The sequence below is a fragment of the Neohortaea acidophila genome, assembly GCF_010093505.1.
Source record: "Neohortaea acidophila strain CBS 113389 unplaced genomic scaffold BDY17scaffold_5, whole genome shotgun sequence".
Classification (NCBI taxonomy): Eukaryota; Fungi; Ascomycota; class Dothideomycetes; order Mycosphaerellales; family Teratosphaeriaceae; genus Neohortaea; species Neohortaea acidophila.
Window position 1 is genome coordinate 482,445 of NW_022985514.1, and position 23,107 is coordinate 505,551.

At 54.4% G+C, this 23,107-nt stretch overlaps 14 protein-coding genes across 14 annotated transcripts; 6 read left to right on the forward strand and 8 right to left on the reverse strand.

Moving 5' to 3' along the window:
• Positions 1 to 1,166: 1,166 nt before the first annotated feature.
• On the forward strand, positions 1,167 to 3,467 carry BDY17DRAFT_345734 (uncharacterized protein; the record flags this gene model as incomplete). The annotated part of the gene is made up of 2 exons (XM_033738081.1): positions 1,167 to 1,459; positions 1,561 to 3,467. Exons 1-2 carry the CDS (start codon positions 1,291 to 1,293, stop codon positions 3,465 to 3,467), a joined length of 2,076 nt encoding a protein of 691 aa, XP_033589670.1. The 5' UTR covers positions 1,167 to 1,290.
• Positions 3,468 to 3,886: 419 nt separating this feature from the next.
• Positions 3,887 to 4,603, reverse strand: BDY17DRAFT_251121 (uncharacterized protein; the record flags this gene model as incomplete). Its single annotated transcript, XM_033731140.1, has 1 exon — positions 3,887 to 4,603. One exon carries the CDS (start codon positions 4,601 to 4,603, stop codon positions 3,887 to 3,889), a length of 717 nt encoding a protein of 238 aa, XP_033589671.1.
• Positions 4,604 to 5,199: 596 nt separating this feature from the next.
• BDY17DRAFT_296772 (Alpha/Beta hydrolase protein) lies at positions 5,200 to 6,686 on the reverse strand. Its single transcript, XM_033733498.1, has one exon. The coding sequence runs from the start codon at positions 6,540 to 6,542 to the stop codon at positions 5,472 to 5,474; it is 1,071 nt and encodes a 356-aa protein (XP_033589672.1). The 5' UTR covers positions 6,543 to 6,686; the 3' UTR covers positions 5,200 to 5,471.
• A 133-nt stretch (positions 6,687 to 6,819) lies between these two features.
• BDY17DRAFT_310171 (isoflavone reductase family protein) lies at positions 6,820 to 7,898 on the forward strand (the record flags this gene model as incomplete). Its single annotated transcript, XM_033735409.1, has 3 exons — positions 6,820 to 6,939; positions 6,964 to 7,575; positions 7,632 to 7,898. 3 exons carry the CDS (start codon positions 6,820 to 6,822, stop codon positions 7,896 to 7,898), a joined length of 999 nt encoding a protein of 332 aa, XP_033589673.1.
• A 58-nt stretch (positions 7,899 to 7,956) lies between these two features.
• Positions 7,957 to 9,165, reverse strand: BDY17DRAFT_323866 (epoxide hydrolase 1; the record flags this gene model as incomplete). The annotated part of the gene is made up of 2 exons (XM_033737095.1): positions 7,957 to 8,085; positions 8,137 to 9,165. 2 exons carry the CDS (start codon positions 9,163 to 9,165, stop codon positions 7,957 to 7,959), a joined length of 1,158 nt encoding a protein of 385 aa, XP_033589674.1.
• A 107-nt stretch (positions 9,166 to 9,272) lies between these two features.
• Positions 9,273 to 10,693, reverse strand: BDY17DRAFT_296775 (uncharacterized protein). Its single transcript, XM_033733499.1, has one exon. The coding sequence runs from the start codon at positions 10,542 to 10,544 to the stop codon at positions 9,501 to 9,503; it is 1,044 nt and encodes a 347-aa protein (XP_033589675.1). The 5' UTR covers positions 10,545 to 10,693; the 3' UTR covers positions 9,273 to 9,500.
• Positions 10,694 to 11,314: 621 nt separating this feature from the next.
• On the forward strand, positions 11,315 to 12,825 carry BDY17DRAFT_316643 (cytochrome P450 oxidoreductase; the record flags this gene model as incomplete). Its single annotated transcript, XM_033736024.1, has 4 exons — positions 11,315 to 11,381; positions 11,411 to 11,912; positions 11,970 to 12,210; positions 12,274 to 12,825. The coding sequence occupies 4 exons, from the start codon at positions 11,315 to 11,317 to the stop codon at positions 12,823 to 12,825; spliced, it is 1,362 nt and encodes a 453-aa protein (XP_033589676.1).
• Positions 12,826 to 13,419: 594 nt separating this feature from the next.
• Positions 13,420 to 14,176, forward strand: BDY17DRAFT_296778 (uncharacterized protein). Its single transcript, XM_033733500.1, has one exon. It carries the CDS (start codon positions 13,451 to 13,453, stop codon positions 14,072 to 14,074), a length of 624 nt encoding a protein of 207 aa, XP_033589677.1. The 5' UTR covers positions 13,420 to 13,450; the 3' UTR covers positions 14,075 to 14,176.
• BDY17DRAFT_296779 (glutathione S-transferase) lies at positions 14,177 to 15,094 on the reverse strand. The gene has a single exon (XM_033733501.1). The coding sequence runs from the start codon at positions 15,072 to 15,074 to the stop codon at positions 14,361 to 14,363; it is 714 nt and encodes a 237-aa protein (XP_033589678.1). The 5' UTR covers positions 15,075 to 15,094; the 3' UTR covers positions 14,177 to 14,360.
• A 126-nt stretch (positions 15,095 to 15,220) lies between these two features.
• On the reverse strand, positions 15,221 to 16,805 carry BDY17DRAFT_310177 (salicylaldehyde/vanillin dehydrogenase-like protein; the record flags this gene model as incomplete). Its single annotated transcript, XM_033735410.1, has 3 exons — positions 15,221 to 15,297; positions 15,353 to 16,204; positions 16,268 to 16,805. 3 exons carry the CDS (start codon positions 16,803 to 16,805, stop codon positions 15,221 to 15,223), a joined length of 1,467 nt encoding a protein of 488 aa, XP_033589679.1.
• Positions 16,806 to 16,972: 167 nt separating this feature from the next.
• BDY17DRAFT_141323 (uncharacterized protein) lies at positions 16,973 to 19,167 on the reverse strand. The gene is made up of 3 exons (XM_033729517.1): positions 18,902 to 19,167; positions 18,130 to 18,846; positions 16,973 to 18,077 (listed from the first exon to the last, which is right to left on the reverse strand). The coding sequence occupies exons 1-3, from the start codon at positions 18,967 to 18,969 to the stop codon at positions 17,141 to 17,143; spliced, it is 1,722 nt and encodes a 573-aa protein (XP_033589680.1). The 5' UTR covers positions 18,970 to 19,167; the 3' UTR covers positions 16,973 to 17,140.
• A 180-nt stretch (positions 19,168 to 19,347) lies between these two features.
• Positions 19,348 to 20,922, forward strand: BDY17DRAFT_353372 (uncharacterized protein; the record flags this gene model as incomplete). The annotated part of the gene is made up of 3 exons (XM_033738235.1): positions 19,348 to 20,186; positions 20,249 to 20,644; positions 20,705 to 20,922. Coding segments are annotated over exons 1-3 (1,224 nt in total), but the record flags the coding sequence as incomplete, so codon positions are not given.
• Positions 20,923 to 20,978: 56 nt separating this feature from the next.
• Positions 20,979 to 21,743, reverse strand: BDY17DRAFT_250910 (uncharacterized protein; the record flags this gene model as incomplete). Its single annotated transcript, XM_033731120.1, has 2 exons — positions 20,979 to 21,595; positions 21,656 to 21,743. The coding sequence occupies 2 exons, from the start codon at positions 21,741 to 21,743 to the stop codon at positions 20,979 to 20,981; spliced, it is 705 nt and encodes a 234-aa protein (XP_033589682.1).
• A 1,010-nt stretch (positions 21,744 to 22,753) lies between these two features.
• Positions 22,754 to 23,092, forward strand: BDY17DRAFT_323876 (uncharacterized protein; the record flags this gene model as incomplete). Its single annotated transcript, XM_033737096.1, has 2 exons — positions 22,754 to 22,820; positions 22,880 to 23,092. Coding segments are annotated over 2 exons (280 nt in total), but the record flags the coding sequence as incomplete, so codon positions are not given.
• Between the last annotated feature and the right edge of the window lie 15 nt (positions 23,093 to 23,107).

Below are 23,107 nucleotides of genomic sequence, written 5' to 3' on the forward strand. Positions count from 1 at the left end.
AGCAGGTCGACACCTTCGATAGCCGAGGGCATCTGAATAACGTCCTCCCGTGGCGGTCGTTGTAAGATTCAGGGCACGTTGAAGCTCCATCTCGATTCCGGAAATGTAACAGCCGGGGTTGACCGTCAGCCGGGCTTGCAAGCCTGGCGCACGGAACGACAACCTTCTTGCGCATTGGCCAACGCTTATTATCACGACTGCCCACTTCACCCTTCAAGTCCACGTGTATCGGGACATCCAGAGACTGACGCCGGCCTCTTATGCGCTCGACTGGAACACTGTCAGTTGCGTCTTCTCTTCCTATGCGGAACGCATCAGCGCACAGCAGAGATGACCGTCCGCTCGTCTGGGGCGCGCGGCCTGCATGAGACACTGCTTGTACCCAGGTATAATGTATGCGAGCGGTGGCCAAGTTTCGGGGCAAACATGCATGCCAAGCACCCCCGGCATCCCATCGTCTCTGCTTCATTCATCTCGGAAGAAGATCTACGCCTTCTACCCTCAATCGGCGAAATACCTCTGGCGACCACGGAGCATCGCACGAATGGCATTGCGTTGCAAACATCTCTCCCGCACTCCATGCAGCCACGCATGCACGTATCATGCACGTCGCCAGAAAGGCGGGCGACATCACACCCCCGCTCACGTCCGCAAATTACTGCAACGGCCGCCCAATTAGCATGGTCTGTTGGCCAGCCACGATGACACATCGCTCCAATCAGCGCGCATTATCCTTAACCCCTAACATTCTGAGCGTTGTTCTTCGTGGCGTGACCTCTTATTGCCCTGGTATGACTCTCTCACGGTATGATTATCCCGCCGCGACAGCTCGTATTCGAAGCCATGAAGCTGTGTCGACCGTGGCTGTCTCGGGCCGAATCACAAGCATCATGCGATGCAACCAGGTGAACAGCATGCATAAATGTGCCCTCTCTTCTCATTTTCTGCCTTCTGTGCCCCATCTACTTCCTGGATTCCCACTGTACCCTGACCTCTTCATCAACTTGCGTACCACCCGCATACCTCTAGATTTGCAACGCAAAATCGAAGATGAGTTCCCCCCTCCAATCGAAACACCTGCCGCCCGCCGACCCCGCACCTGCCTTGAAAGATACGCCGGATCCACCCAAGATTGCGCATGCTCCCCTCTATATCGGCGTTGACCCGACGGTAGTCGGCCTAGCACCTCATCAGGCTCGTTTTGGCGTCGAGCTTGAATGTCTGATTTCTCCACCCGGCAACTTCCCCTTTGCCAAAGATCGGCGACGCGACTTCAATGTCGCACAGTGGATGGCGATATGCTGGCTTGGATGGGCCAATAAGAGAGTTCCGAAGCCGCCGTCAATATTGCTCTGTGAGCACCCCGTCATACAAGGGACTCTCGCGAAACGTGCGCAAAGCGTCACCAGTTGGAATATCACGCAGGACCCCTCAGTGGAGGGCGGAGATGAGACAAAATGTAAGTGCACATGCCATCTGGAACAGCTTTGGATAACCACCTATCTCGCTCTTTCCATTCCCCCACGTTCAAGCTCTTCGCCGACTCAAGCAATGCTCTAGTTTCGTACGAGTTCGTCTCGCCGATAATCACCACGCGCGCGAAAACGCAGTACGACAGTGCATACTCCACGCTCAAGGACTTTTTTGACTTTATGGGTGACCATGGGTGCACCATTGTGAACAACTCTAGCTGCAGTATGCACGTTCACATCAGCCCGGTGACCTCCGAGTTGTGGAATATTGAGTTCATCAAGCGGATTGCATCTGCAGCTTATTACTTCGAACCGGTCATTCGCGCTCTTCTGCCGGAAGATAGGCAGCTGGTGCCTGGCTTTGCGGCGGAGTTTCGAAGCCCTCAGCTGGCATTCATGTTTCCCAGGCCAGCAGTGTCGGCTAAGGCATTGCCACCAACCCGGACCTGGTCGAAGTTGGGCAATAAGCCGACGCTCGGATCGAAAGAGATCGTTGACAAGACGATCTATGTCGTCAATCTGTCGGAGCAAGATGTGATAGACAACCTTCGCCACATCATGGACGGACAATGCGACAGCATCTGGAAAATTCAAAGCTTTGTCCATGCTTACTTGAGCCCCGATAAATACGGGGCATGGAACTTTGTGAACATGAGCAAATACGACTATTCCACCATCGAGTTCCGCAAGCCACCTCCGGCAGATGATTATGACACCGCGATGGCCTGGGCCGACTTTGCAATCGCTTTCGTTCTCGCCGCAACTCAGCTCGCCCAGCCAAGCCTGCAAGTAGCTGCACCCACGGATAGTACTGCACAGGGGACGTCAAACTCGAATGACAGCACTGCTCAAACGAAAGCAGCTCAGATCAGCGATGGAGCTCCGAAAAGAAGCCGCCCGAAAGCCCTGGAATCTGAGGATGTCATCGGCAAGTTGCTGGGATACGAGCTCAGCATAGACGGGTTGAAAAAGTTCATATCGGCTTCTCGGCCCGCTTCTGAGGCTGGGAGGTCAGACGCTCTGGACAAGCTCTTCGCCGACCATACGCAGGCCCAGATTTTCACGTTTCCGCCTCTCGACCCCAAAGCACCCAAACCTGAAGGTTGGGACTCATGGCAGGTGGGCGCAGAGGCTCAGAGTAAAACGGCGAAAGAGAACTCATTGATGAACGAAGATGTGGCATTAACGCTTTCAGAGGAGTTATGGGCGGAACTGAAGAAACGATATCCCGGATACTTCGGCACGCTGTGGCGGCTGCTGGTGGAGAAAGAGATCAAGGCGAGACCATCCATGGACGACAGAGCAAAAACGAGCTACAGGGCTTCGCGCCAACGGGATCAGCAAAACAGCCAGGCACAATTAGCTGGGATCAGGCCAGAGAAATGGGGCTTCCCCAACATCCCCTGGGATAACTCGTACATCGACGAGATCATCAAAGATGGAGATACGGCAAGAGCAGCTGCCAGTATCACTACTCCAACCCCTGCTCCAACCTCCTCCGCGCCTCCCGCTCCTCCCGGCCCCACTGCTCCCACCGTCTCTATCGCCCCTCTTGCGCCTAGCTCTACCAGCACCGTTGGCGCGAAGGGCACCACAGCGGTGTTCGTAACGAAGACGGACGAAAATTGGAAGATAATGCAGGCAGCATACCCCAACTACCTTGATACACTGTGGCGGCTGCAGGTGGAGAAGCATATCAAGTTGATGAAGCTGGTCGACAAAGACGATGGAAACCGGTATAGAAAGTTTTGCGAACAGAGGCGGAATACCAACGGCGACATCCGCTTTGCCAAATCGCCCTCGGAGCTTGGATGGGACGACTCCTGTATCGATGAAATCAAAAAAGCCGGCCCCAGCAGTCAAACCTCCGCTCCCGGGAGCAACTCCAACACCACCTCTGCCAATTCAAACACTCCCGCTGCCCATATCGCCAGTAGCAACACTCCTGCTGCTCATACCACTATTCCACCCGCCAACACCGCCCACCCCAATTAACAACTCCTCTGCACCGCGCGGCGGATCGATGGAGTTCAATGACTTGGCTGCATGGGCGAGAGCTATGCGGGCTGGATGACAAGGGCGGAGCAAGCAGGGCTTCTTCACCTCCCTGCCGACACGCAGACTTTGATGTAATTTGCCTTTCAACGAGTGCAAGAGCACGCACGATCTCCTCATCTGGCGACGGCGATGCTACGAAAGAGGGTTTCTCTCAAGACTTTGTCATGGTGTGCGGGATCTTGAGGCGTCGTTTACAGACCGAACCATCAGATTGTGGACAATGACGATAGCCTCGTATGGATTGGAAAGGAGTTGGGCGGCCAGGTTTCATATTGATCGTAGCCATTGGTCTCGGTATTGACTGGGGTCTCGTCTCTCAATTATCTATCGTTCGAATTAAGACCACATCATTCTCCTCAAAGTTCTGCGGCGTACACCTCGCGCAGCAGGATATTGAACCTGGTGTCCGTCGTCAAGAGAGCCTCCGGGGTTAATTTGGATAGGTAGTCCAAGCCACCGCCCGACCCGTGCCAACCAAGCTGATTCTCATACATGGCACCACCGTACCGGCTCATGTTTCCCTTGAGCTCGACGACCTCGTTGGCAGAGATGGGGTCGTGCATGTAATGCGTATGTGTCTTTGCCCAGGTGGGCCAGTAGAAGACGGTGGGCGAGAGGGTGCAGACGAGGTCGGGGTGGGAGATGGCGATGCGTTTGGGGATGAGCACCGAATGGTCGTTCCAGATGCGGTCGTTGAATGAAGCGTACGTTGCCCACCACTTGAGGAGGAAGGCACTGCTGGGGCGGGTGAGGATGACGGCGTTGCCGAGGCCGTAGCGGTTGCCGCCTTCGTGGCCGAGGACAGCATCGCGTGGGTTTGAGAGAAGGTCGGAAAAGGGTTTCAGAGGGAACATGTCCATGTCGAGGTAGACGCCGCCTTCGAGGCGCAGAATGTCGAGGCGGAGGAAATCGGATTGGTGCGGCAGGAGGAAGCTGCTGATGTTGATGTTCTTGGGGCCGTGCAGCGCGAAGCGATCGTGCGGAACGAGAGTTACATGATTCTCGAGCTGCTTCCACCATACGTTGTGCGTGTTGAGGGTGTATGTGTGCAGCTTGACCTCCGTCGCGTTCATGCGCACCAAGGCGGATTTGATGGCGAGGAAGCCGCTGAAAGAGAGCTCCGCCTGCTCGCCCTCTTTCGCCAGGAGAACGAAGTGGGCAACATTGGGGATGGGCACCTTGGAAGGCGCGAGATCATGACGTGCCCTGCACATAACCTCTTCGGGCCTGTCCTTCCAGTCCCACCATTGTATGCGTCGTTCGACTTCGATTGATAGTTGGTTTAGTCGCACCAGACTCATTTCAAGGCCGGGGAAGAATTGAAAGTAGACTACCAGACTCACGAGGACGGCGGTAGCAAGATAGACGAAGCGCCAACGCGCCCGAGTCGCTGGCAACCGAGCCATGGATGGGGACTTTGGCCACGGAAGGGCAGCGTCATGAAGGCAGAGTGTCTCGTCCAGTCGACGAGGAGGAATGTGGACGGGTTGGCCATACCTGGTCAATTCAGGCCCCCTGTGTTGGCTCGCTCTTTTAGTCTAGGCAGCACGTAACCGTTATTGTGGAGAGCGAGGCCCGATAGATTGCCGCCACTTGTCGCTTAACCGTGAGTAGTCTAGTTCGACCGATCGCTGGTGCAAGTATACGAGAAATCGGCTAGCAAGAAGATGGTCGTAATTGATTAGCGCTCAATTAACGGGAACTAGTACAGTTGCGACCACCTCTAGAATGGAGGGCATGCTGGAAAGCACACCCTGATTGGCCAACCCTTACATGGCTGCCTAGCCTTATGTCTTGATAATAATTTACTCCACGGACTTTCGGCCCTGTGGTCGAGGTGAAGTGGTCCCAAGATGCATGACGATGCTCAGTTACTGCAACATCACGATACGCGATCTATTCGAGAGTGCCGCCCAAACGGTACACTCGCTGGAGTCCATTCTAGATACTCCTCTCAAGGCTCACAGTTGGGCTTGGCCAATGATCGCCCAAATGATTGACCAGCCACTTCGCGAGCGCTGCATTCACCTCGTGAGGCTTCTCAAGCTGTAACCAATGTCCAGCCTCCACGATTACTTCGGTGAGCGAAGAGCAGAGCTTTCTCTGTTGCTCAGCGATACTGGTAGTATGCACGGCGCATACAGTGTCGTATTTGGCTTCGATGAACAGCACGGGAAAATCCAGCCGGGCGTTGTTGACAGCCTGGGTCGTATTATATTCTCGATTGCGGTCGTGATTCATGTACAGTGCGTTCGTGCCGTAGAAGCCGGTCTTCTTGAAAGCTTCTCCGTAAGCCGCCAGCTTGTCGCCATCAAGAAGGCTCTGGGGGATGCTCGTTGCAGCGGGAGGTTTCGGCAGCTTGCTCGGGCCTCCACCAGGGCCTCCGTCTTCTGCAGTCCTGGCGGTGTGGGATGGGAGATAGAGGTTGCCTGCATCGCCTGGCCGATGACAGAGCTTAAGCCAGCCCTCCGGCTCCGAATCGTAGAAGGCGGTGATGGATTCGAATGCTCGCTGGTAGTGCACTTGATACGACCACTGTCCAAACGGATATTTGTCCGCAGGATAAATGTCGCGGTTGACCGTCGTCAGAAGCTCCTGCAGTCCCATCTCGATTGTGCGATACGGCACCGCCATGAAGACCGCCCCTCGCACCATAGCCGGGCTCGTGGCACACAGCGTTCCTATCGTGCCGCAGCCCCAGTCATGCGCGATCCAAATGGCATCGCTCCGTCCGGTATCAGCAAGCACGGCCTTCATGCTGAGGACAATCTTTTCCTGGGAGTAGTCCTCGAACACGCGATTCGCGGTCGAACGGCCGTGGCCGGGGAGATCGGGCGCCACTACACGGAATCCCAACGACGCGAAACATTCGAGCTGATGGCTCCAGAGTAGTGAGATGTCCGGCCAACCGTGTACGAATATCAGCAGCGGGCCTTTTTCCGGGCCGGAAGCAAGGTAGAAAATCGTCTTCTGGCCATTTTCGTATTGGACAAAGTGCTCTTCGAAGGGCATTGTAGATGTGTGGTGGCTGAAGTGAGCAAGCGGGTAGCTTGAGCGTAGGCACTGGCCGTGTCTTTTCCAGAGAAAGCTGAGGCAGAAGCGTTGATTTTATGAACGTCTGCCCGAAGATTGGCCCGAGGAGAGGCACGGCTGCAGAGGAGCTTAACTTAACAGTCACCTAATTTGTAAGCGAATGGATTATGCATCTTGCAAGAAGATAAAAGTCAAGCGCCGCATCTATCCCCAAAAATCAAGCCAATTCGTTTGCATATCTTATTTCGAGTAAACAATGGTATCAAAACAGAAAGTTCTGTTGATCGGGGCCACCGGGAATACTGGCAAGGACATCCTCGAAGGACTCGTCGGAGCCGGAAACCTTGCAAGGCATCTCTTCATTCCAAGCAGTATCGTCAGGCTAATCTCGTTCATATAGGAGGTGATCATCTTCTCGAGATCTCAGTCAGCGTCAAGCGACAAAGTGCAACAACTCAGAGACCGCGGCCTGAAAGTAATCGATGCTCCCTCCGACGCAACAGCGAGGGATCTCGCCGCCATTCTCCAAGCAATCGACGTGGTCGTCAGTGCCGTCGGACCTCAAGACCAACTCGACCAGTTCAAGTGGATCGACGCCGCCAAAGAAGCCGGAGTCAAACGTTTTGTGCCTTGCGGATTCACAACCATCTGTCCGCGTGGGGATGTCATGCTTATCCACGACGAGAAGGAAGCAGTCCACGACTACCTATTCAAGGAAAAGCTACCGTACACCATCATCGATGTCGGCTACTGGTATCAGATTTCCTTTCCCAAACTCCCTTCTGGCAAGGTGGATTACGCTGTTGCTGTACCGCTCGACGAAGTATATGCTGGAGGCGATGCTCCCAACCTTCTGGTGGACAAACGGGACATTGGCAAATACGTCGCGAGGATTATCGGTGACCCTCGAACTTTGAACAAGAGAGTTATTGCGTATGGCGAAGAACTTTCTCAGAATCAGATTACCGAGATTATCGAGAAACTGAGTGGTGAGAAACTGTCTCTCAAACCTGTAAGCTTTGAATCTCCTCGGGATGCCCGCCATGAACTACCTAACATGCCTCTCAGGTCTCTGCAGAAGAACTTAGACAACGCACGAAAGAAGCCGTCGACAGTCTTAGGAAAGCAGAAGTCAAAGACTTTGGATCTCGCGTGGGCGTCTACATCAATCAGTACAAGGTTTCCAAATTCGTCCGCGCCGACAACACCCTTCAGAATGCCAGCTACCTTGGTTACATGGATGCTCATGAGCTTTATCATGACTTCAAACCTACTACATTCGAGCACTTCTTCCAGGAGACGCTTGATCAGAAAGGTCAGAATCCATTTGCATAGTCAGCGAGTTGATTCTAGAGCATTATACCCGCCGGTTGAGGCTCGAGTGGCATGCTATTCAGCTCCTCACATGTCGAAAGGTGTCTCTCACTTCCTGAACGAAGATTTCAGGCACCTCCCATGCAGCAAAGTGGCCGCCCTTTTCTGCGTCTCTCCAGTGGATGATACGGGAGTAATATTTCTCAGCCTATGAACGTGTCAGTCGTGCCATATCTTCGTCGAGAGCCGCCCAACTCACCCAGCTTCGAGGTACATATGAAGCGTCGCCGGGGAACAGGGTCACTCCAATGGGTATCTCAATTCGGGTACCCATGGTCCAATCGTGATTCTGCTGCGTGTATAGCCTGGCCGAAGTCGAGCCGGTGTTGGTCAACCAATAGATCATGATATTGTCGAGGATTTCATCCTTTGTCAAGATCTCATACACGTCACCCCGATGGTGACTCCAGCCGTGGATCTTCTCCAGGATCCAAGCAGCTTGGCCAACGGGTGAATCGGCCAGAGAGTACCCAATGGTTTGCGGTCGCGTGGCTTGCAGCATTAGATACGCATCCTCCGTTCCGTCCCATGCTTCCATTTGGCGCACCGCACGCTGCTCGCCTGGCGAAAGATCCTTCCTGCCGCCGACTTCTTTGGGCACATTGAAGAAGATGGTGTTGAGGTGAACACCGACCAGAGACGCGGGCGGATTTTCGCTCGCCAAAATGGCCACGAGATCCCCGCCCCAATCACCGCCTTGTGCAACCCACTGATCATAGCCCAATTTAACCATGAGCGCAACAAACGCTTTGTTGATACGCCTGTGGCTCCATTCACTCTTTGCCGTCGACCAGCCGTAGCCAGGTAACGAAGGGATGACCAGATGAAAGGCGTCCTCGGCCTTGCCTCCGTATTGTGTAGGATCAGTCAGAGGGCCTACAGCCTTGCGAAACTCCAAGATGGATCCCGGCCAGCCATGCACTAATAACATAGGCATCGCCTCAGCATGTTTCGACTTGATGTGCAGGAAGTAGATCTCCTCGCCTTCGTAAGATGCGAGAAACTGCTCGTGGCTGTTGAGCCAGGCTTCACATTTCCGCCAGTCATATTTCTCGATCCAGTAGTTCGTCAATTCCCGCATAGCTTGTAGAGGCACACCATGGCTCCAGCCCGAGGTTATCTCTGCGGCAGGGTATCGAGTGGATTGGAGTCTGGATTTGAGGTCGGAAAGTTCGCTGTCAGGTACCTGAACGGAGAAGGGAGCGATTTTGGTAATGGTCGAAGCCATGTTGGGTCAGATGCTGCGGTCAAAGCGGAGGGATATATCAGTTCGAGGACAGGCGACAGGGATGGAAAGCTAACAGATAAATTATTAGCCTGGACTCATGAGTCAAGTCTATGGCGTTATCGAGGTTTGGATGCGACGGTGCAAAGTACGGTACGCGGCTGGGAAGCTGAAACCTTGCCACACTTCACGGCCGTCCCATTTTGACTACGCCGACAAAACCAGACGTGAACGATGATGTCCGTCCACGAGAGACGATTCTCGTTAAATCAAATTGAAGATTCAGCAACAAGTTATGAAACGCAAGGCCTGCCAGCAAGTATCAGACATTCCCTCGCCTAGCTGTGATTGCCCGAAGCGGCGGGTTTTTGATAACCAGCAAAACCTCCTGTCTCTTGAAGCAGCAAAGGCACCTCCTCCGCCTCGAAGGCTTGCCTGATCCCCAATTCTTTCGGCTCCCAACCTAACCCTCTTACGCGGCGAGCACGGCTACGAGAATTGGCGCCGACGACTACGACAGAGTACGGGCCAAACAGATCCTCGTACTCCTGCGTAGGAATCTCTCTTGGCTGTGGCTCATCGACCCTTCCGGCCGCGTGCAGGTGTGTTCCAGTCATCGCAGCAATCTCGCGCCAGGAGATCTCTTCGCCGTTTTCGCAGAAGAAGTAAGGGTTTCCCGTCGCGGCAGCGTCCGGTGCAGCTTGCGCCCATTGTAGCACAAGCAGGTATGCTCGAGCCAGGTCGCTCACATGAACTGTTGACCACACCGCCTCACCCTTCCCCACATGGCCTGCGTATCTATGCTTCATAGCGAAGCGCGTCAGGGTTGGGACTTGGATTGAAAGCTTGCCGTCGGTTTTCGAAACGCCGTAGATGAGCGGAGGCAAGATGGTGAACATGCGCGCCATGGGCCCGATTTCGGCTCTCGCTCGGATGATCTCAAGATCAATCAATCGGTGAGAGGCGGAGTCTGGCAGCGCGTCTAGGTCCTCGGGCTTGTCATCGCGGAATATCTTTTCGGACCGGTACGCAGACTTCGAGTCGTCGCTCAAGAACGATGTCCCACTAGTGTGGATATACGTGGTCTTGAGATTTCTCGTGGCTCTCCGCCGGATGCCATCAAGCACCGCTTTGACAGATGGCATGTCATCGGCCGTGGCAGTGTGGAGGACGATGTCGCTGGCCTCGGTCTGCTTGGAGATGAGATCGTGGTCGTCTAGCTTGCCCATGACGGTTTTGACACCCCTCTGGGCCAGCTCGTCGGCGGCTTCTTGACGACGCACGAGCGCCGTGACGTTGTATCCATTTTTAAGCAAGTTCTCCAGTACGGCGAGGCCGATATATCCCGGGCCGATGAGGAACAATTTCTTGCTGGAGGACATTTTGGTTGGCGACGATCAAAGAGCACGGGCGTGGTTTGATCGATGAGGATTGTGCTCTTCAGCTCCGCATGTGGGGACGCAGGTGTTTCAGCAGGCGGTAGTCTTAGTCAAGTCACGGACAATCTAATCCGTGTCGATTGCCGTTGCCGTGATGCGGTGGAAGACGATCCCCGCATGCGGGGAAATTCTAGACATCTTCCGGCTCTCAGCTCTGCTCCATCTCAGGTGAACGGAGGACCGCTCGCGCTGCCCAACGGCCGCAGCGTATAGCGACGATGCTTGCTCCATCTCTCCCTCCGCGTCCGTGCCGAAGAAGTCTACTAAGACCAGGAGCCTGCTGTTCGGTTGTTTCAAGGTGCCTGATCCGCTTAGTAGTCCTGTGCGGTTGTGCCGTACACCTAGACACGATGGCTCCGATGCGGAGTCGCCAAGCTGACGAGAAGAAAGACATATCACGACGAAACGGGAACCTTTCTTTCATGACGCTTTTCAATCGGCCATAACCCTTCTCAAAGCGGAACAAGATTGCAAATGCATGCAAGCATGCTGGCCGCGTGCGGCACAACGATCGGCCGAAAGGCAGTCAGCCTCGCAGCCTATGAGAAGTGCAGCACACTGCGGTATACAAAAGAAGTACCTCCAACGTACATAAAGCGCACCACTTCGCCTCATCATCATCCGGAGCAAAGTTCCACGAGCTCCAACAATGTCCCTCTACCTCTACGCCATCGTCGCCTCCATCGGCCTGGTTGCGGTAAGGCTTTACTATAATGCATATGCCTCACCAGTCCTCCGCAGCATCCCGGGACCCCGCATCGCTGCATTCACCAAATACTGGTGACTCTTGAATGTCTACCGCGGCCAAGCTCATCTCGATCTAATTGACCTGCACCGCAAGCATGGCCCGCTCGTTCGTACGGCACCGCACGTCGTCAGCGTTGCCGATTCAGCAATGATACCGCTGATTTACGGCGCAACGGAGAAATTCAAAAAGCCTGCTTTCTATCCTATCCAATGCATTAGCTGGCGGAAGCAACCGGCAATGAACCTGTTCTCCACTCGGGATCCCGAACAGCACCGAGTCGAGAAACGCAAGGTCGGCGCCGCGTATAGTCTAGGCAACCTGCTGGCCATGGAAGACCAGATCGATTCGTGCACTCGACTGTTTTGCGATCGGATGGAGGAAGCGAACAAGTCGCCAATCGATCTTGGAGCATGGCTGCAATACTACGCCTTCAACGTGGTAGGAGAACCCACATTCTCCCAGAAGCTTGGCTTTCTCGAAGGCGGCCAGGATGTCGACGGAATGATGAAGGCTATCGAGGGGATGCTAGCATACGCATCAATGTGCGGCCAAGTACCGTGGTGGTAGGCCGACAAGAAGCACCCCGATAACAGGTTCGTTAGCTGACTGACCGTTCCCAGGCATAACGTTCTATTGGGCAATCCATTATTGACGAAGCTCGCACCCGCCATGGAGCATTGGAATCAAGTCTTGATCTTCACCCTCAAAGCCATCAACTCTCGCACCGAGCTCCAACGCGACGGAGAGCTGAATGATGCTGCAGAGCAAGGTGCCGACATGCTCAGCCGCTGGCACAATGTCAAATCGACGGATCCGTTGAAGATGACGACTCGCGATATCATCGTACATCTCAGCACCAACGTTTTTGCGAGATCCGACACAACTGCAATCGCCCTTCGTTGAGTTGTGTACAACTTGTGCAAGAATCACGAGGCAATGGCCAAGATGCGGGCGGAAATTGACGAGGCCGATGGCAAGGGATTGCTTACCCATCCCATCCGATACAAAGAGGTCACAGCCCATCTGCCATACTTTTGTGCTGTCTTGAAGGAAGCTATGCGACTTAACCCGTCTGTTGGCCTCATAATGGAAAGGCACGTTCCCCCACAAGGAGCAAATATCTGCGGCAAAGAAATCCCAGGCGGCACAATCGTCGGAATCAATCCGTGGGTCCTGAATTACGACGAGTCATTGTTCGAACGGCCGGAATCATTTGAGCCGTCACGTTGGATCGACGGGACGAAAGAAGAGCTGCAAGGACGAGAGCATATTCTTAGCCTCAACTTTGGAGCGGGCGCTCGGGGCTGCATTGGCAAACACACCTCCCTCATTGAGATGCACAAGATCCTGCCGGAGATGTACAGGCGATTCGACGTCAAGCTCGTGCGTCCAGACGAGCCTTGGAAAACGACGAATCACTGGTTTGTGCAGCAAGAAGGCTTGATTTGCACGCTCGCACCACGAGCCCAACATTGATCGGGAACAATGACGACCGTTTCGGTCAAACACAAAAATATGGGTCCTTGGGGAACATCGCTGACTTCGGGGCCTGACGAAATATGAGAAGATACCCAGGCCTTGCAACACAGTTAGGGCATGAACATTAGTTACGAAGGCCATGGATTGATTGGAGTGCGAAGTTCCCAATGCCTCGACCCGAACCCCGAGGCTAGCGAGAACGATTGCTGCTATACGCTTGAAGCTCAGTGCAGTTAACGCAATTCCATATTCAGCAAGTTTGACCTGCCAAAAATGGCCGTGCTCGTTGCTGGGCTTGACGGGGTCGGTAGAGAGGCGCGTTTGGAATCATGTCCAAACTGAAATTCGGCTCGTCTGTCTTCGCATTCGGCAGGCAGCACACCTCATTGGGCAACTCATTGACATGGCTCGCGCGTGTCTATTGCCGCGTGAGCATCAAGACATTCAACACGTTGATTGTGGAGCAACGCGGTTATTGCCCCACTACAAGCCAATGGAACTCCGTATACGACGGATACCACAAGGCCTGCGTGGGTGGAGTCAATGGACATATAAAATGCTCAGGGAAACCACGATTTCCAAGGCCAGGCCGTATCAGAATTCCTTCGTCTAAACTATCACCATGCAGCTTTTCGTTCTGTTATCTCTGGCGGTCGCCGTTGCGGCCTCGCCTTTGGACGCGGCCAAAAGGACCACGACGATCACGTCCACTGTTACTCCAACTTGTGGGCTTCCAGCAGACACAACTAGAACCACGACCTCTGCCACCAAGGTCAACGACGACGACTCCGTCTCGACAATCACCAAAGTCGTCACCGGCGCCTTCTCCACTCCAAGTCTATTCAATATCTATGCCACCATCAACGACCGCTACGCCATCCATACAGTCGAGGCGCTCGGTCTCACGGGCACGACGGGTTACGACCCGCCGCGCTTCGCCATGGCCTCTGGAAATCGTCTGCGCTACGGGAAGAACCAGTTTGCCGAGCAGGACAACACGACGGATCCCGAGGACTTCTTCTTCAACACTCCTGCATCGATCAAGAAGTCGAATGAGGGATACATCACGTGCGACATCACCTACGCTGGAGACGGCATCTGCCCGCTCAACTGCGTGTCGCCCTACGGGAACGGTACCGTGTCGAGTATGGGGTATGGCAACGTCTGGTACCTCGGGACAACGGCGATTGCGTATGGCGAGCCGGGCGACGACTTCCAGATTTTTACCGCTATTGTGGTGTCGTAGGCATTGTGCTCGCCCCTACATCCAGTTGGCTATGCGCGTGCAATCGGATTGGTGACATCGGAGAGTTTCAGTATAGAGACAATGCAATCATACCGTCGCTTACATGGACATCTCTTTGCACAAGATCGGTCATGCACTCCGATATCCCTTCATTGCCACAGACAGCAGATTCTCAAAACCATCGCTTGGCTGCGAGTCAATGATGCCTCGCAGCATAACGCTTGGGAGGAAGACGACATCCACCTGCGAACATTTTCATCGATGAACGTTCATCCTAGCCGCGAGCTCAATCTGCAAGCTTGACATATCTCTCCAAGCCCTCGACGCGCCCCACCCACCGCTCGATAGCAGGCCACTTGGAGATATCCAACCCACTCTCATCCAGGCAATGCGTATAAGCGAACAAGACGACATCGGCCAGACTGACATGATTCGCGACAAACCACTCTCGTCCAGTAAGATGGTGCTCCATGACGTCCAACACCTCCGCTGCCTGCTTTTCTTTCCCAGGAATTTGTGCCTTCTGTGTCTCGGTCAGGTTGTCCACGCCCACCATCGTCCGCCAGAATCTCAAGACGGCAATGCATGGCTCGTGAGAGTACTGCTCGAAAAACATCCACTGCAGCATGCGCGCGTGCTCCAGCCGGTCTCGGGGGATTAAATTTGCTTTGCTGTCGGGGTCGTCGGCCAAGTAGTAGCATGCAGCATTGCTTTCCGGGAGGAAGGTGTCGTTGCCGACTTGCAGCACGGGAAGACGTCCGTTGGCGTTGACTCGGGCGAGGTATTCTGGCGTCCGTGTCTCTTGTTTCAGAACGTTGTAATCGATGAGCTTGTGAATTCTGATACCCAGCAGCGAGGCAGTGAGTCGGACCTTGTAGGAGTTGCCAGATAGGTGCGCTTCGTGCAAGGTCAGCTGCTCCTGCTGAGAAGCCATGTTGTCCGACGTTCGAACCCTTGCTCGACGTTGGGGCACAAGGCGACGACACAGTGGAGAGAACATAAGGGACAAAACGATACGGATACAGAGGATCGCACAAGCCACCGTATCGAGCGTATGTAAGCTGATCCCTCGACAATTTTGCGGCTGAGGACCTGGACCACATCATTAATCAAAGCCCTGCTAGAATCCTACACGTGTTCGTGCCCTCAGTTCTTCCACGTAATCGTCTTGAGCCTCACCCATTCTTTCAATCCCTCCTCGCCATTGAAACGGCCAAAGCCACCTATTCGAAAAATGTTAGCGCCAGTGGAAGTCGTCCAACAAGATGCAAGACGCACTCTTCTTCGCTCCACCATGCGGCAGCGCACTCTCATCATGCACACTCATTGAATTGATGTGCACCGCACCCGTCTCAATCTGTTTCGCAATCTTGAAGCCGCGCTGCAGGTTCTCCGTAAAGACCGCTGAGGCAAGGCCATAGTCGGTGTCGTTTGCAATCTTGATGGCTTCTTCGTCGCTTTCCACCACGAACAGGCTGACCGTTGGACCAAAGGACTCGGTGTAGTACAGGTCCATGCCTTTTTGGACACCCTCGATGACGACAGGTCGCATGGCGGTGGCCAAGTCACGCTTGTCGCCGATGTCTCCGTAGAGTGCCTTTGCGCCTTTGCCAACCGCGTCCTGTAGCAACGCAGCATTCTTCGAGACGGGAGTCTTGTCGATCAGGACAAGTCCATTCTTATCCGGGAAGACAGCATCGATGGTACCGGAAAGTACCTCGCGGAACTTGTCCGCGATCTTCGCATTGACGAGGATACGTTCAGTAGCCATGCAAATCTGTCCGGAATACAGGAATGCTCCAAGGGTGCACTGCAGCGCCGCAACGGAAAGATCGGCATCTTCGCACACGATCGCTGGCGCCTTGCCTCCCAACTCCATCAGAACAGGCTTGAGATTCTTACCGGCAAGAGCAGCGATATTGGATCCGATTGCGGTGCTGCCGGTGAAGTTGATTTTTTTCACGGCCGGCGCGGCAATTAGCGTCTGCGTGATCTCGCCGCCGTCTTGTGGGCTGTGGATGATTGTGTTCAGACAGCCAGGAGGTAGGCCAGCCTTGTGGAAGATGTCGACCAGAGTGAAGTAGCAACCGGGTGCGCGTTCCGGACCTTTGACCACTACTGTATTTCCCACTGCAATGCGATTGGTGTCAGCAAGCAGGCATCAACTCCAATCCCCATTTTGATACTGCTTACTTGCAAGCGGTCCGAGGAAGGATCGCAATCCCAAGATGCAGGGCGCATTCCACGGAGCAATACTGACGACCACGCCGTATGGCTCTCTCACGACCATCGCGCTCCTATCTTCAGCGAGGATAGTTGGAACAGAGCCCGTCTGAACATTCGAGATCAACCCGGCGCAGCTCTTCAAGCTTTCCAGAGCATCATTGAAATCAAAGTCAAAGTAAGGCTCCGTACTTCCCGTCTCGGTGGAGCAGAAATGCCAGAGATCATCCTTCCTCTTCACCAATTCGTCAGCCGCTTTGAGCAATAGATCCCGTCGGAAGCTGGGCTTCGTCTGACTCCAGGCGGGGAAGGCTGCTTCAGCAGCGGCAACGGCTGCCAATGCATCTTCTGACGACGCCGCTGAGGATTTGTATAGCTTTTCGTAGGTCAGGGGGGAAACGATGTCTTGCGTCTTGACTGTGTGGACTTGTTCGCCATTGCGCCAGAGCGGAACAGTCCAGTCAGGGCTGCCTCGAGAGCTCGTGGAGCCGCCGTTTGTCTGTGCCATTGTTCGATGTACAGTGTTGTTTTTGCAACGTGTGTGGGTTAACTGTCAATGCACACAGCAAGCTTTGTAGCATCTGTAAGAGGAGGTGCGGTGCCTCTCTACTCGGACCAAGATGCGGCACATCAACACGGCTATCTTAGCTTTGGAGATCGTCTGCGGGGCTGGATACCGCGAGCTTCCCCAGATTCAACTGCGGGTCGGATTTCCGGATGTCGGAAACGTCGGACCTGCGGATCTGTGCCGTACTCCAATCCTCCGGAGCCTTGCATCATCCAGATTGCAAAGTTGATGCATTTGCCTCGATCAAGGCAAGATGAAGACTTCTTCCAGCGGCATCAAAAGCTGTCTGTGTAGGCTCGTACACGGCCGTCCAAGCTAGGCTCGCGGACACAGTACACCATCCGAGTGGGAGCCATGCGAGTAGAAAGGATGCCCGAAGAGCTTGCTAGTTCATTGCGCGGCTCTGACAGCATTGCAACTTCCAGCAGCCGTGCATGTTCAGGCAGTCTACGATCGTCACTCTGGTCCAGATAGATTCCCGCACGTTCGTTCTCAATCTCGATCACGCGTTCCAAGTGAGCCGCAAGGTAATCGATGTCCTGGAGGTTGATGGTACGGAGCACCGCAAGACACCGTTGTCGAATGCTGAGCACGCGGCACTTGATTATAATCAAGCGCAAGCAACTGACGAACCCCGAACCAAGACTCATAGCAGGCAAGGTCTGAGGCTTGGATGTCCCGGTGAGCGGTACTAAGCCAGCCTGAGCAACTCTCTCTACAATGTCGGCCATGTGAGCGAACTGCTGGTCGAAACGGTCGCACATCATCTCGGTGGAGTCTTGCCACGTGCAAGCCACGAACCAGGTGTAGAACAAGTAGAGTTGCGTGAGCATGTACTCCACCTCGGTCTCCGTGGAAAAGCGCACGGCTGCGAAAGCGGCGCTCCAAGCACTCAGATCAAGGCGGGTCGCCTCCATCTCTTCCACCAACTCGGGTTCTAGTTTGAGGTTCGAAGTTCTGGCAAGAGCGCGAAGGAGACAATATCGCACCTGACCGGCCACATCCATCTCGGTATTATCATCCGACTCGTCGTTGTAATATTCCAACTCGTCGCTGGTGTCTGAGGCCAATCGCTTCGCAAGGTACGCTGCGTCTACTATGCACTCTTTCAATGACTCGACTTTGGTTGCGAGTACGTCCAGATGAACGTTGGCTTCTTCCAGCGAGAAGAATGACTTGGGCAGAGGCTCGTCACATAGCGGATGAAGATAGCTTGGTAAAGTCAGATCGCGCGTGACAATATCGTGACAGGGGGCGTGCTTACGGGTCCGCTTGATCTGAGACGTCAAAATCCTGGTCCATACGGATGAAGGTGTTGAGGAGAGTGTCCACGCCATTTGCTGGTCGTACTTTGAGACAGACCGTGCGTCGACCTTCACAAGCCAAGCCGTTGGAAGGGCAGCTCCTCCGCTCGTACAGCATCTCCAGAGCGCTCTTCAGATGGGCAGAGGCCTCTAAGCGGTTACCGGCATAGAGGGCGAAGTAGAAGAGGAGCAGGGACAGCATCAGTGCCACGACAATCTCATCCTCCCTGACGATAGCGGGAAGACTCGAAATATATCGCCGAGCATGCGACATGGCGGCAGTATACTGTTGGATTGCCAGGTCACGGTGGTCTACCATCGAGTGACCATCTCCTCGCTCATTCGGGGCGATCAATACCCTATGCATCGAGCCGAGCGCGGCGCAACCAAAGGCAAGGAAGGGCTTCTGCGCGGCCAAGTCGACTGCTATATGCTGCCACGATGAGCTCTCGGGCAGCTTTTTTATAGTCCAGGCGTAGAAGAATTCGAGGCCAACGATGTCGACACTCCGAAGGGATCCGTTGGCGGGCATGGGCGTGATCGGGGCCAAGATCACATCGTGTATTGGAGTTTCGCGGGCGCTGTGCAGGAGCGATCCAGAAGGCTCGCAATACCGACGGGATCTTCGGCTGTTTCCACAGGATGGTTTCTGCTCGTCGCATTTGATTCTACGCTGCCTAACTCGTTTCTGTCAGTGCGGGAGTGCGGAGGAATTGACTTCGTACGTCTTACCGGCACGTTAAACAGCCAGTGCGTGTCTTGGGGCGTTTAGCACGCTTTCTGATGATAGGCACCGTCATGGAGGTGGCGAAAGGCGTCAACAGAGGGAAGATAAGGTGAGAAGTGCGCGGTGCATTGAGCGAGAGATCGCAATTAAGGACCCTGCCAGATGTCCTGTTGGGGCTCCCGCGGCTGGCGCATAAGAGACGGCAGGCTGACGACTGGCGTGCATGCCCACGGCTTCATAGAGCGCCAGATTCAATGTTTTTCTGAGCGCTACTCCGAGGATTGCAAAGTACGTTCTCTGATGCCTAAATCAATTGACGATACGAAGTCAGCTGACTAAGCTCGTTTAGTCGCGTGCCCGCGGCTCGGGGTCTCGATCTTGGCAAGGCTGTGCTCGTTCAGTAGTGCGCTTTGACTTTATTTGGGCTTCGTCACCCTCTTTGCTTCTTTGTCTTTGGATCGCCACTCATGGCAAGACAGATTTTACGACTGCTTCACACGAAAGAAATCGAAATGGCTGTGCAAAGATGTGCGTACTCTTCGTTTAGTACCTGCGTGATGCCGACCAATCATCTCAACACAGATCTTGCCTCCGTCGCATATATCTAGAGGCCTGCTGCTGTGTCGATTTCTCGCCTTCTTGCATTCATCAGCTACCAACAATCCTACCATCTGTTGTGAATGGCATATATGCGTACACTTTGGGCGTTACTCGTCCTCAAAATCTCCCTGGCCATGTCTTCTGCAGCCGAAGGACGACCAAATCGATACCATCTCCCCGCCGAGAGCTCGCAGCACGCTGGCACCATCATGACCTGGCCGACGGCGCACTCCATCTTCACGCCCTCCTGGTCCTATTCCGCGGCTAATGTCACCGCCACACGACTTGAGCTGGCCAATCTCATTACATCCATCGCCCAGTACGAGCCTGTGCAAGTTTTTGTTCGGGACCCGGCATCATACTCCAACAATGTCAACGATGCCTGCGGATACGAGTCCGCTCATCGTTTGCTCAAAGGCCATCCCAACGTCACTCTTCATACCAGCACCAATGTCGACTCGCTGTGGTCCCGAGACAACGGAGCGCTCTTCGCGTACACAGTGAATGGGCAAAAAGTGAACAACACGTGGTATAGCCACGACGACCCTGGTGTTGGCTTCGAGCGAACCGACACGTCAAGCTCGGTAGTCGGGCTGGTCCTGAGTTTCGATCAGTGGGGGAGGAAGTTACCGCCCAGTCCTGAGAGCTATATGGCGGCGGACGAGACGCAGAGGATGGGCTTGTCTTCCGGTGTGTGCTGACCATACATGTCTACAAACAACATGACTGGCACTAACGATATGTTGCAACAGTGCTTGCACCCTTTGTCGGAGAGGGCGGCGCAATTGAAGTCGATGGCGAAGGCACGCTCATCGCCACCGAATCCTCGCTTCTCAATCCCAACCGCAACCCAGGCGTCACCAAGGCGCGGATGGAAGGGTATTTCTTCGAAATGTTTGGCGTGGCGAAGACGATCTGGATCCCGGGGTTTCGAGGGTACGACATCACCGACGACCATATCGACGGCCTTGTTCGATTTGGCGGGCTCACCGCGGACGGAAAGCGGACGGTGTTTGTCGACCGGCCGTATGTTGCCCCCAATGCTACACGAAAAGAGCGAGAAAACGCGCTGTCCGATTATAATCCCTGCATGCGGATCTTGGGCGCGAGTACCGATGCAAAGGGGCGAGAGTTCAACATTGTCGTCTGTAAGGCTCGCTCCCCGTTCTACCCATCCATGAATCCAGGCTAACTCATCTCAACGCCAGTGCAAGAGCCCGACCCAAAAATAGTCCTCGGCAAGAACTACGACCCTGCCTCTGGCCCGTCGGTGGCGTACGTCAACTTCCACGTGGTCAATGGCGCGGTTATGTTATCCAAGTTCGGAGACGCCCAGGCGGACAACGAAGCTGCCAGGCTGGTGGCAGAGAACATGCCAGGACGTACGGTTGTGCAAGTCTACACGCATCAGCTGGCTATTCAAGGGGGTGGCATTCATTGTTCCACTCAGCAATATTATTTGTAGTCTGGGTAGGTTCGACGCTATAATGGCTGCAATACTCTCTGTGCAACCTCCTCATCACTAATCTGCACGTTCCATTTATTCCTCTCCACATCCATTCCATCTTCCCCAAAAATTCGGAAGTACCCCTCTGGATTCTCATTGATACCCTCGTCGCCGTCTTTGGGCTTCGCAATCAAGTCTGCGCCCCACGTCTCATACTCGTCAATGGACAAGGCATACTCATTCCTCCACGCCACGACCGCATCCCAATTCGCGCACTTCCGGTTGATGCTAAAGTCGTGCATGAGGCCATTGCCGAGGCGTAGCCAGTACGCCGGGACGAGATCGCCGTTGGCGTTGCACTTGAGGTCTTGGAACAGCATGGAGACACAGTGTGCTTTGTGCTGCCAATGAAGGCGAGTGCGGTTCTCGTACCGCGGGCCCCAGTATTGCTCAAAAGTGCCTTTGCGCAGCTCGTTCAGGCAGTGTAACTTGTGGAAGACGTCCAGCTGGCCGAAGTAGCGCGGGTCGTTCTCCGTATCCGCTGGGACGCCACGTGTTGGATGATCGTATGGTTTGAGTTTGGCGTACATTGAGGGATCTTTTCCCATTGCCCGGATCTCTTCCGCTTTGAGAGGGACGTAGCGATTGTACACTGCTGATTATCAGCCATCTGAAGACCCTCCAGGACGAGCTAACGAGGACATGTACTTACGTATGTCGTCCCACAGACGGTCGGTGGACGGGCCAGGCTCCATGCGACAGATGTCGGGGTCATCTGGGGTAAAGAGGCTGCCGTTCATTTGGACGGTGTGTGTTGAGATGTAGGCTGTACTGTACATTGGTGCTGACGATCGGTTAGGATGATCCGAGCCCATTGGAGACTGTCTTGAGACTCACAAAACGTAGACCTGAGTTTGACAAGGTATGGTGCTTTCTCCGGCCGTAGATGTAGACCAACTGAGAATGTGAAGAGCGCGATGTTGAACAGCGTCAGCCATAGCATTGTTCGCGAGCTCCTCGGTCGAGCAAGCGTCGTTGAAGGGTAGTCGTCTATGTCATCAGAAAGTAGTCTCTGCTTGCTTTCGCCGTGTTCCTCGTCAAGGTATTTGTTGCCCATCTTGGAGAGAGTCGCTCAATAGTTGTCCGACGACGAGACAGTTGTTCGATTGATCACGGTCGCGAGAAGATAAGAAGATGCATTCGACGACCGAGTGGTGGAGAAAAGGTTCGGAGCCGTCGAGTACTAGCTTTACGGCGTGGATTGCGTGACCCTGTTGCACCAGACCTTCCAAAATATCGAGCACTCGCTCGATAGTGTAACGTTACAATGCGTCTCTAGCCTACCCATAGTTTGCATCGTCACTGCTCTTATCTTGGTCGTGTGCCTCGCCAACGTGTCCACCGCCGATCTTCTACGCTCTTCATACGCTCTAAATACCTGCGCTGTAACGTCACGTGCGTGGTGGCGTGTTTCTGGATACGAGAGTCCAATCAACGACCGGCAGATAGTTGTATAAGTGCGGATTTCCCCGCGGATCAGCAAGTAATTCTATGGGTCCAGCAAGTAGTTCAATACCCTAAGCCTTCGAGGGTCTAGTTGAGCTAGACGGTCAATGGCACCATAGGGTGCTCGAGTAACGACGTCCCTTCTTATCCATCCAGTGTACGCAGCCGATCCCCACGCCGTTTGAGGAGGGGTACAGGAGAGGGGATATAAGGCGATCGCGATGGCCCTTCCCTCCTCTCACTGAACAGCAAGGCATACGTACGTCCATCACATCGCTACAGTATCTTTTCAGCACAATCAACCATGCGTACTTCCTCGCTGCTCCTCAGCCTTGTGGCTTGCGCCAACCTGGGTCTCGCCTTTCCCCTGGGTAAGATGCCCTGATACATGCCCTGTTTCACCTGTTCACGTTAGCTGAGATCTATGCAGAAGGCCGTGCACTCGAGGAGGCGAAGCGTGCTGCAATTGCAGAGCCCGCCACTGCGTACACCGTGAGGGGTATCAACAAGCGCGAGGCCGAAACGGAGGAGAAGCGTGAGCCTGCCACGGCCTACTTCATCCATTCCGTTGACAAGCGCGAGGCGGAGGCAGAGGAGAAGCGTGAGCCCGAGACTGCGTACACGGTTCGCGGCTTGAACAAGCGTGAGGCGGAGGCAG